The sequence below is a fragment of the Rhineura floridana genome, chromosome 16, assembly GCF_030035675.1.
Source record: "Rhineura floridana isolate rRhiFlo1 chromosome 16, rRhiFlo1.hap2, whole genome shotgun sequence".
Lineage (NCBI taxonomy): Eukaryota > Metazoa > Chordata > Lepidosauria > Squamata > Rhineuridae > Rhineura > Rhineura floridana.
Window position 1 is genome coordinate 5,652,676 of NC_084495.1, and position 12,106 is coordinate 5,664,781.

General features: G+C 40.8%; 1 protein-coding gene across 1 annotated transcript in view; it reads right to left on the reverse strand.

Moving 5' to 3' along the window:
• The window catches only part of ATRX (ATRX chromatin remodeler), a 163,982-nt gene that overhangs the window by 10,874 nt on the left and 141,002 nt on the right, over window positions 1-12,106 (reverse strand). The window contains exons 29-30 of the mRNA XM_061598106.1: window positions 10,531-10,708; window positions 9,567-9,761 (exon numbers count right to left, since the gene is read on the reverse strand). Of these exons, the coding sequence (XP_061454090.1) occupies window positions 9,567-9,761; window positions 10,531-10,708 (373 nt within the window). The remainder of the gene's footprint in view (window positions 1-9,566; window positions 9,762-10,530; window positions 10,709-12,106) is intronic.

A 12,106-nucleotide genomic window follows, 5' to 3' on the forward strand; every position in this document is an offset into this window, starting at 1 on the left:
GAAGGCACACTATGAGGCAGGGGTGGGTTACAGATCCAAAAGGGAGAGCTCCGACATGCTGCTGTTGTGGGTAATGCTTGTTTCAGTGGAAGGATGCAGATACAGATCCATACCCACCTCCCTTGGCATATGCCATTCTCCTTTATATAAGGGAGGAACCAAAAGAAACTGGGTATGTAAGAGATATGCAAGCAGATCTGAGCTTACATGGATCTCTAGAACAGAGCAAACAAGTGCCTCATCTTCATGTGCAAAATAACCCACACTTTAAAGTGTAGCCCTGGGCTTCATCAGGAGGGAGAGCTATAAATTCAATTAATAATAACAATGATGGTGGTGGTGATGAGGCCCTGAAACAGGTCTATAGGATAAAACTGTACACAAAGCAGAACAGTGGTGTTTGAAAAGAACTAGGGCAGTAAATCTATGTAGATGGAAGTTGAAGAAAGTCCAGTTTCAAAAATTAAATTAGCACAGAGGAGCTCTCTTACACACTACATAACAGGACTTAAAATGACTGGAGAGTTCTCAAACATGCATTTGCGTTAGTTCCTATGGTAACAATACTGTTGAATACAGTGCAATTTAATCCATATATACCATGCCAAAAGAGTCATCAAAATGTGGTTTAAATTATATTCAACTGGGTAGATCTGCATTTCTTTGTCTGAAATGCAATTTGTGTTCAATAAAAGTCAAGGCTTGAAAGGTAAAACTTTATGAAAATGTTATTTGATGGCCTCATATGATTCAAATTCATGCTTAATGAAGAGATGTGTATGAAGATTTATTTCAAAAATACAAATACTTTTGCCACCCAGAAGATATTGCTGTCTATATTAATGTGATTTTTTTTTACAGTATCATACAAAATCTCTCTCAAGTCACTTTTCAGATCTGTACATTTAAAGGCATTAGAAAAAATTATGAGATCTTTCTCAGCTTAAAAAAATAATTACAAGATCCAGTGAAAAAGACAGCTTGAGTAAAAGTATCAAATACAAATCATGTAGAAAAGATACAGAAATATCTATTTAATACATACAAACAAGTTTATGACACAGCATACAATATTTTTAAACAGATTTTTAAAAAGTTGCCCAGTCATCTCTAATCTTTTAAAACTTATTTCCTCACAGAAAACTTTGCATGTGAATTTTATCGTAAAGATGGTACACTTTTCCAGTTGTATTCTTTTAACCTTTCTTTCAGCACATATTTGGAGAGATCAGTCAAGAAGACTTAGTTTTTTAGTTACTGCATTTTAGATTCTACGTGCCTGGTGAGTTCATGAACTAATCTGAAATTTATACAAGAACTTCAAGCTCAGCTTTCTTTCCACTTAACAAGGGAGTAGACAACAGAATTCAGCCTGCTAATGATTTTCCAATCTTCACATTATTGTGTGATGTAGAAAACCTGTTGGGCACAATTCAGGGCAGAGAATACTGTTCTCATCAATATTGAAGAGTTTATTATTTCAATAAACAATTTTCATGCACACATCAGGAAAGGCTTTGCTGAGGAATACTCTGTGTGTGTGTGTGTGTGTTTTAAGCACTGTTGTGTACTGTACCACATTCACCAATATATGGATAACTAAGGATGCAAACCAACTTGCATTTATGCCAGGCTGAGGAGAGCTGGATGTATCGGACCTCCAAGCTGAGCCAGCTGGGTCTCAGCTCAGTCGGGCTATGCCTGCGTAGATGCAGCTGAGACTGGTGCAGTGGAGCCAGAGTAAACTGGTGTAAGGCCTGAAAAAGGGGCATGTCAGGGGACGGGCTGGGATGGGGGGACTTAGGCTACATCCAAATCATGTATGGAGCACTCCTGCGAGTCCCAATCCAGGAAAAGTTATGCCAGGAAAAAGGTTGGTCTAAGAAAATAATTTTAATAGAAGTCAATGGAGAGGGCTTACTCCCCAGTAGGGTATTTAGGAGACGAGGCTTTTACTTTCTGGTCCCTACACACAGCTCCCGGCTGAGCTGATATTCAGCCAAGCCAGAGCTCCTGAGTGGCAACTGGATGCGGTGGAACTTTGCGCCATCGTCTCTTGCTCCAGCACACCTTCTGCCGGCTTCCTGAGTTGGATTGCACTTTAGGTCACCTAGGTTGTGCACGGAAGAATGACATCAGTACTTACGGAATTAAGCCCAGAAACAAACGAAAGAGACCTGAAGGGGGAAACTAAGTTATGACCTTTGGTTTTATGCACATCTTTTCTGTTCACTTTTACCTTTTCCAGAGTGACCAAATAAGGACAAAAAAATGAATCTGCGGATGTACTCTCAGAACCTCTTGCCATCATCTTTGAGAAATCATGGAGAACGTGACTTCTGGGAAGGGTGACTTCGCTTGTGCCTGCTTTTGGGACAGGCTCCCGCCTCAAAAGAAGCTTATTCAGATATAAATCAGTCAGAACATTTTTTTTTTTTGACTGATGAAATTTCTCCCGGGCAGGGAGAAACGTAGAGATCAACCTCAAAGCCTGTTTTTGTTGGGAGGACTGGATTTCATTAATTTATGAGATAAGGTCCAGCCAACAATGCCGGACGGACTTTCTAACAAGCTCTATCTGCTTAAGCGATACGTTTATCTTTTCTTCAAAGAGAGAACGGACTAACAGGCAAGCACCCTTCTTTCTATTATTTTTTTTACTTGGTTTAAATTGTTGCAGCAAAAGGAGATTTGTCAGATTGATCGGCTTTGGAAAACTTCTGGGTGAGATATAGCTCTTCTCTGTTATTCACGAAATTAACAGCTTATCTCTGTTTCTGTCGCAAAAAGCTGTCCTGGAAGTGCATTCTAAAGATAATAAACAGAAGAGGGATTTCTATTCCTGATTTCCGAGGAATATTATATTGTCTGGGACTATTCTTTTTTTGGTCTATTTTATTTTGACGAATCTGCTTCTTCACGACGCCACTAACTGTTTTGATGCTGGGAACTAAATTTGTTTTGCATTCTTGCACAAGAGAGATAAGGCAGGTTGCTCTGTTTATACTGTGATGTCATCAAGCCTGGAATATTAACCCAATTGTTGCTGAAATAAGAAGTGGTTCTTCTTTATTTTTGTTTTGCTTTGTTTTCGTGGTTTTAAAAATGGCAATCAAGAAAGTGGCTGAGAATCTGGAAGTAATTATGTTTCAGAAAATAATGGATGAGATTGAGATAACGAAACAAACCCTGCGACAGGGTAGTAAGGAGCTGAAAATTGAACTGAGCAAAATGACGCAGGAGTTTAAAGAAATAGGGGACCCTGTGAGAGAGGAGAATGAGATCAGAGATGAGAAAAGAAAAAATAAAGGGAAGATACAAGCCCTGGAGATTGGAACAAATGTGGAATTGGAAAAAGATCTGGAGTTTATGGATTTTAGAAATAAAATCTACTGTTTGGAATTTAACGTTATCTCTGAAGAAATTAATGAAGATATTAGAGATAAAGTTATCAATGGCTTGGATAATCTTCTGGACTGGAATGATGTGATGGAGCTTGATATAGAGAAAATCTATGGAATTAACTGCAGCCATGTGACAATGGAAAAACTCTTAAGAGATGAGCCAGTGCATTTTGTAAAAAAGAAGAACACAGATATGACTTTACAACAGTATTTCAGCAACTTATTCAGAATGGATGGCAAGAAAATATTTGGGATAGAGGAAATTCCCATCAGACTCTTATTATATGACTATGGCTACAACAGCAAGATTATTATGGAATACTGATAATGGAAGATTGGACACTGAAATTACTGGACTTAACAGGACTATTGAAGATGGAAGATGGAACTAATAGGGATAATGGAATAATGGCTATTGAAATTATTGGACCTAACAGATTCTGATGAGATGGATTAATCGAAATGTTTATTTGGACTATGGTTATGACAATAAGATTATTATAATTATTAACGAGATGGATTAATTGACATGTTTATTTGGAGAAAAATTGATAGATATATTTCTTAAAGAATTGAAACCTCTCTTTGACTTTTTGTGGAAAGAATAAAGTAATGTTTATGAGATTTGATGATTAATTAAGATAACTACTGGAGGAAAGTGATTTTATAATATGATTTAAGAGACAGGATTGTTATATATTGTAGACCTATAACTGATTTGATATGTGACAAATGGGAAGTCAACATTTTATTTTATTTTATTTTTTTGTTTAATCATTTTAGTTTTGTTTTGTTTTTTGTCTTTGAATGTTTTATGATTTTGTTTTCTATGTTTTATGAAAATTTGAATAAAAATTATTGTAAAAAAAAAAAAAGAAATCATGGAGAACGGGAGAGGTGCCGGAGGACTGGAGACAGGCAAATGTCGTCCCGCTCTTTAAGGTAAAAAAGAAGATCCGGGGAATTACAGGCCGGTCAGTCTGACTTCAATACCGGGAAAGATATTAGAACGGATAATAAAAGAGTCCATTGGCAACTATCTAGATGACAATGCTGTGATTAGAAGGAGCCAGCATGGGTTTGTCAAGAAAAAATCCTGTCAAACTAATCTCATCTCTTTTTTTGATCGGGTCACTAGCTTAGTAGATGGTGGAAATGCTGTAGATGTCATCTATCTAGATTTCAGCAAAGCGTTTGACAAAGTCCCCCACGACCTTTTGATTAGCAAACTAGTCAAATGCGGACTACATGGAAATACTGTCAGGTGGATTCACAACTGGTTGGAAAACCGTACTCAAAGAGTGGTCGTCGGTGGCTCTGCTTCGGACTGGAAGGAGGTCTCGAGTAGAGTGCCACAGGGTTCTGTCCTGGGGCTGATACTCTTCAACATTTTTATCAATGACTTAGATGATGGGGTGGAGGGAAGCCTTATGAAGTTTGCGGATGATACAAAACTGGGAGGGATAGCTAACACAATGGAAGACAGGAATAAAATCCAAAGGGACCTGGATAGACTAGAAAATTGGGCTGAAATTAATAAAATGACATTCAATAAAGACAAATGCAGGATTCTGCATTTAGGCCACAAAAACAAAATGCATGGGTACAGGATGGGAAATACCCGGCTTAGCAGTAGTGTGTGTGAGAAGGACCTTGGAATTGTAGTGGATCGCAAGTTGAACATGACCCAGCAGTGTGATGCTGCGGCAAAAAAGGCAAATGCGGTTTTGGGCTGCATAAACAGAGCTATAGTTTCCAGGTCGAGGGAAGTAATAGTCCCACTATATTCTGCATTGGTCAGGCCTCATCTGGAATACTGCGTTCAGTTCTGGGCGCCTCATTTTAAGAAAGATATAGACAAGTTAGAGCGGGTTCAGAAGAGGGCGACAAGGATGATAGCCGGTATGGAGAACAAGTCTTATGAGGAAAGGTTGAAGGAACTTGGCATGTTCAGTCTGGTGAAGAGAAGGCTGAGGGGTGACATGATTGTACTCTTTAAGTACCTGAAGGGCTGTCACATAGAGGAGGATACAGATTTGTTCTCTGCTGCCCCAGAGGGTAGGACTAGGTCTAATGGTTTTAAGTTGCAGGAGCGTAGATTCAGATTGGACATTAGAAGGAACTTCTTGACAGTAAGGGCAGTTCGGCAATGGAACCGACTGCCTAGGGAGGTGGTGAGATCCCCTTCGCTGGATGTCTTCAAGCAGAGGCTGGACAGCTATCTGCGGGAGATGCTCTAGCTGGGTATTTCCTGCTGCGAACAGGGGGTTGGACTCGATGGCCAACAAGGCCCCTTCCAACTCTATGATTCTATGAATCTGCATGGTTGCACTTTTTGTGCTATATCTGCATAGGCAGAAAAGGTATATACATTGAAAAAAATTCCAAGAGAACATTCCTAACCCTGGTCTGCACCCCTGAAGGAGTCCTGGCCTCTCTGGAGGTTAGCAACCGGTACATTTTGTAAAATAAGACAAACCAAACCAAACCAAAGCTGCTGCCCCCACCTCCTGCTGGCAGGGATCCAGAAGTGGCAGTTCTTTCACTGTTCCAATCATTAGGATTGTGCTGTAAAGCAGTATTAAGAGCAACAAAGTGAATCATCACCAGAAATCACTGGCGTGGGCAGTCAGGATTCTTCAAAGCATTTTATTCAATGAACTGTTCTGGCTCCCGCCCAAACATGACAACAGTTGCACTTGCTGTAAGTAAGGGATACTTTTTAAAAGCAGATGAACGGTACCGATTCAGCAGCATGGAAAGAGCCAGATACAGTGCGGGAGCTCTTACAAGGCAAAGGGTTAGCAGAATCAAGCCCAGGGCCAAGGTTCATGAGTCCAAGATCAGCAACAAGAATTCCAAGGCTGCACAGGAGCTGCAAAGTTGTTTCAACAAGTTTCCCTGCCTACCACCAAGCTTTTAAGCAGAGGTGGCGATGGGCTACTTGCAAGAGTCCTTGCTCTTCCGGGAATTTCTGGACTGAAAGGGGGGAAGCACTACATCTAGAGGGAGATACCCACTCTTTTTTCTTGATGTGCCACTTCTCTCTGGGAAACAATGTTGGGCCTGCCTCCACCCCTGAATCCCTCCGCTCTGTCACATCGGACCATGCCCCGGAGCCCTCCCGATTCCCCGGTGGTAAAATGGCTCTACAGTTTCAGGCAGCCCCTTCTCTTCCATAGGCAGGGGAGAGGAAACCTCTGGGCCTCCTGCTTCAACAGCTGTGTCCAGAGGCAGGGCTCTGCTCTCTAGTCTCATCCCCTTCTCCTTTCCATTCATTGTCCTCCTCCTCAAGTGCCTGCCAATCCTAGTCTGAATCAGAGTACTCAGAGGGAATCATAACAGGAGCAATTTCCCAGGACACAAACATTAGCGGGGAATATAAGCAAGTAGAATTGTAGGCTATATACAGAAAAGAACCTACAATTATGGAACGATGCCGAAACATTTTTAGGTAGCTCTCTTGGTCTAGCAGCTGAGAAGACTGTGGTTTTTAAAAAGCAGTAAATCAAAATAAGTGAAACAAAGAATGTAAGAGTTCCTAGCATTCAATGTATGCGAGCAAACTGCTTTCTACCCAGCTATCAAGGGCCCAAAGGAAATTTGGCAGAGAAAGACAAGTCAGCTAAGTAAATCCTCCAGGAAATGTATCCTTGTAGACATCAGAGAACATTATGAAGCCTTTAATATGAAACTAAGAAACTGGACACTCAACAATCCCATGTCCAGGGCAAGAGCGCAATCCTTCACACTTTGAGACATTCGTCATGGAAGTGACTTGCAAAAGGCGCTCCAGTAAATTAAACTATGATGTAGAGGGCAGTCCAGGGATTAGCAGCAGAATGATGACTGCATCTGGTTATTTTTTGCAGGTCAGCCTTTTTATTTTGGTGGGGATTTTGTTTTAAAGCCGATCCATCCCCCATTTCCCACTTGGTCTCAATTTTCTCAGCACCAAATGTGTAGATCAAATGCCTGCGCTTAGGAACTGTGATGGGGAAATATCATACTTTGCAATGATAAACTCAGAAAGAAAGAAACCCTCAAAACCACAAAATAGCAAAAAAGAAAACAAAGGATTTCAACTGCAGCTCCTACGTTCTTCTCTGTGTAAATCATTGATGGGGAACCTGCTGCATCCCAAGGGCCACCATTTCATGTGGTTGCTGGCCTAACACCATAAGAGCGAGGGAGGAGGGTGGGAGGGAGCCACAATGGATGAAGCAATGGAAGGAGGAGGGGGAGAAAGTCCTCTGTGAGTGATCTGTTCAGACCTCTGGCAAGGAACAATCTATTCCTCACCCAGTAACTAGCTGGGAATGGGGGGGGGAGGAGAGAGAGTGGCCCATCCCTTTTTGGCTCTGGCCTCACCAACCACCTGCATGTAGTCCCCGAGAGGTTACCCACAAGGGAATGAGGCCCTCAACAGAAAAGAAGTCCCCCGCTCCTGGTGCAGGCCATAATGTTTGCTGGAATTTTATTTTGGGGTCTTAAACGCACAGGGACCCAAAGGTGTCAAATCTCTTGAGAGATCAGGTTTACTGTAAACCTGAGCACAGTTGCCATTGTCCCGCTACGTTTTTTTACCTGAATAAATATATTTTTAGAAATATATTTAGAAATATAAAGGTTCTAGTGATGTTTGGAGAAGGGGACTCCCTCTTATCTTCACTCCTGCTGATTAACACATCCCGATGCTTTTAAGGGCAAGGGTGTATACTAGTCCCATAGCTGGAGGGTGCCATAGGACAGTTCTGTCTGGCCAAGTATCGTGTTCATCCAAGAACAGGAAAAGGTCTTAAACAGGAAATTAAATTGGCCTCAAGAATCTTCAGAACAAAATCAACCACTTTTTTGCGTGATCACCATATTTCTCAACATTAACTTTAAAACCAAGTTCTGAAGTGAAGGCTGCATCCATGTAGCTTTTTTAAAGCTTTTTTTAAAAAAAGAATAAAATGGAAACACTCATTGGTGATGTAAAAATGGAAGGGTCTACGTGATTTCACAGCCTACTAAAATGCAAATCCATCCACCTTAAACAAGATGGCATCTAGCAGCAAACGCTCACAATATTCAATCTTTGCCTAACTCTCTGGAATTCTAAAGGTGCTTTCAACAGTTAAAGTGTTGCACTCCACATGATAAGATTCTTTAAACGACCCTTTCCTTTTCAAATTCCCAAACCACCCTCATTTTCTGTTTACCACATTGGTGTCTATCCAGCAGTGTCCCTGGCATGCATCTCATGCAATTGCTTTTGCTCTCTTTTAAAATGCAAATTTAAGGAATTTTACTCATAAAAAAAAAAAGAGATCATTCTGTCATTTAGGCTACAATTCTGGAGAGAGTTAAAGCTACAGCTTTTCAACTGCTTACTCTGGAACAACACCCAAATCAATGGTACTACTGTTAAAGCCAGTCGCTTGAAGACTGCTGCTTAATGTTTTTCAGACTGCAGCAAAATACCCGAGGGAGGATGAAGGAAGGGAGCTAGCATAGGTTTGAAAACCAGCCAGCCAAACTTCTTTGTCCTTTTGGGGGATCAGTTGCAATAAAGTAGTAAATCCAGTTCAGCCGGGGGGCATAGAAATACTTCCTAAGTGATAGCCTGAATTCTATTAAATGAGTATTACCCAAAGCAGCTATTAAAAGATGGACCATGTGGTTATTTCCAGAGCTTGGAAAAGTTACTTTTTTGAACTACAACTCCCATCAGCCCAATCCAGTGGCCATGCTGGCTGGGGCTGATGGGAGTTGTAGTTCAAAAAAGTAACTTTTCCAAGCTCTGGTTATTTCATAGAACAAGGAAACTGAACAATAGCAGGCAGAGGACAGGGAACAGTGCATTTTCATGCCATTAATGCACAGAGGAAAAGCACCTTTTAAAAAAAATCCATACATTTATGAAAGACAGCCTATTAGCCACAATGGTGGGAAATGGTCAGAAGCAGGATTCTTCTGATCACTGTATGCTGGGAACAAACAACAAGGGATAAATGTTACCCATCTTGAAAACTTTGCTACAGTATTGCATTGGCTCCTGTCAGAGACAGAATGGATTTGTTTCACTCAGAATGGCAATTCATATTTACTTTTCTTCCAAAGACACAGGTCTAAACATTTTGGTACTACATGTGCTAGCTGTGCATACTGGCTTACTTTGGGCAACATGGGTGTATCCCTTTTCTTCTTCTTTTCTGAATTAGGATCATCCAACAAGTCTGGCTCAAATGTATAGAGCTCAGTGAGTTCATTCATGGTAAAGTGGCGTTCAACCTGCTGTTGGTCAACAACCCGGAAAGACAGCGACTGTTTAGTTACTTGACGATCATAGATCTTGTCTTCCATCGTTCCCTTTAAAACAAAAACACATTACAATTTATGTTTGCACGCACACTTGCAGGGCCACCCCCACCAATCCAGAGCTCCTGTGACCTTGCTGCTGCCGCTCAACCCCTCCACCAACTCCAGTGCATCACGGCTGGCCAAGGGAACACCCAATGAAACTGGCTGGCAGTAGATTCAAGACTATTAAACACTTCACATGATGCAAAATCTTGCCATTCTTTTGAACCTTCTTGAATGCATTGGCAACAAAGCAGTTGTATAAAAGTTAAGTAATTAAAATAAAAAATAATAATTACTTTGTAGAATTAACAGCCACAGAAAGCTGTGATGATGGCTGCTGGTATAGAGGCTTTAAAGGGGGGATGTGACAAATTTATGGATGATGAGTGGATGGAACCTCAATGTATAGAGGTAACGTACCACTGAGTAGCAAGTGCAAGAGGACAACTCTTTGACGGGTGCGAACACCATTTATTACTTGCTAAAATTTCAAAGAAAATGTGTAGTCTCAAATCAAAGAGATTAAAAGTATATGCATGGTTGATATCTAGAACTTTATGCTGTACTTCATGTTTTCTTCCAGAATCTTGCTTCAGTTTCTCAGTCTAAAAATTCAGTGAAGCTAATAAATACGACAAGACATTAGACATCTCTTCATACCTCACTATTTTCTAGAATTCCTTTAATCTGATCTGCATGGAATTGAGCTGTTTATGGCTTCAAACATATAAGAATCAGACACCACTCACATGGAAAACGTTTAATTCAGACTTACCTGAGCCAAGAAGCGGTACACAAACACTGCTTTATTTTGCCCAAAACGATAAACCCTGAAGATACTCTGGATATCATATGATGGATTCCAAGATGCATCAAAAATAATTACTCTATTAGCAGCCACCAGATTTATCCCAAGGGATCCTGCTTTAGTGGAGATAATAAACAAACGGCCTCTGCAAAAAACAAAATGAAAGTTAATTCCCCTCACAACCATTCCAGTATGGGTGCTTTGCCTCCCAACTCAGAAATCAACTGCTTGCTTATTAGTTTGAGTGGCAAAACAATGTTGGTTAGGTTTTTAAAAAATATGATATTGTATTGTATTTCAAAAAAATATTCTTCAACTGAATTAAGAAATTATCATGCCATATAAGAAATTATCATGCCATACAGTAGTGCCCCGCTTTACGGCGTTCTGCTTTACGGTGCTTCGTTCATGAGGCGGTTTTCAATTAAGGAAAGGCCCCGCTCTTACAGCGCTTGTTCCACTAATATGGCGGGTTTCTTCCGTCGTGCACCATTTTGACATCATTTTCACGCGACGCAGCCCATTATAGTCAATGGGGCCCCGCTTTACAGCGATTTCCGCTTTACGGCGGGGGTCTGGTCCCTAACCCGCCGTATTAGCAGGGCCCTACTGTACACAACCGTATACCTTATTTTACACTGGCCTAGAACTCAACCTCCAATTTGAGATTAAGCTACACTTAGCAGTTAACTGTCGTTTCAATGTCATGATAAACTGTATTATTTCAGGGAAAGGGGCAGGAGGGAAAGCATGCCTGTAAGGAGCTCCGAATCACCAAGCCATGGTTTAGCAAGCAGGCCCCAAAGTATATGAACTAGGGGCTTTGTGAATGGGCTGTGAAAATGGTTGGTTACACTGCTGAAGTGACCAACATTCTGAGGAAGCCAATTATTCAAGTCGGACATTTGAAATCTGGGAAACTGTACTTAGTGAAACAAATTGTGACAACATTAAACCTGTTTATTTGATTGCCTTTTATTTTATCTGTATTTTATTTTGTTTTTTAAGTCGCTTTGAGACATTTCTTTTTTGTGCAAGGTGACTAACATCATTGTCATTAAATCATCATCATCCAAGAGTTTAGTGCCACATGGACATCCCTGGTCAAGTCCAAACAAAGCACTAGGCTCACATACTCCCTGCCCCCTGCAAAGCTGGGAACAGTTTTTTAGCAGAATTTAGCTTCACTTTTACTATCTGAACAAGGAATCCTGGTTTAAAAACAAACTCTGGTAAGTTTCATAACAAGCAAACGTCAAACCATGGGTTATGAGAACGCATCTGGAGAAGACAGCAGCTAAGAATATATCAAAGAGCAAGACACACTGACTACAATAGCTTTCACACATTAGCCTATTGCATTATTTTGCACTGCTGAAGGAAAACAGCTTACCAAACAGAGGGCTGGGGGACCTAGTGCCCTCCAGATGTTGTTGAACTTCAAATTTCACCTGCTCCAGGCAGCTTGACTGTGGTCAGGGATGATGGGAATCGGAATCCAACAACATCTGGATGTCAGCCACCCCTGGCTTAACATATGAAA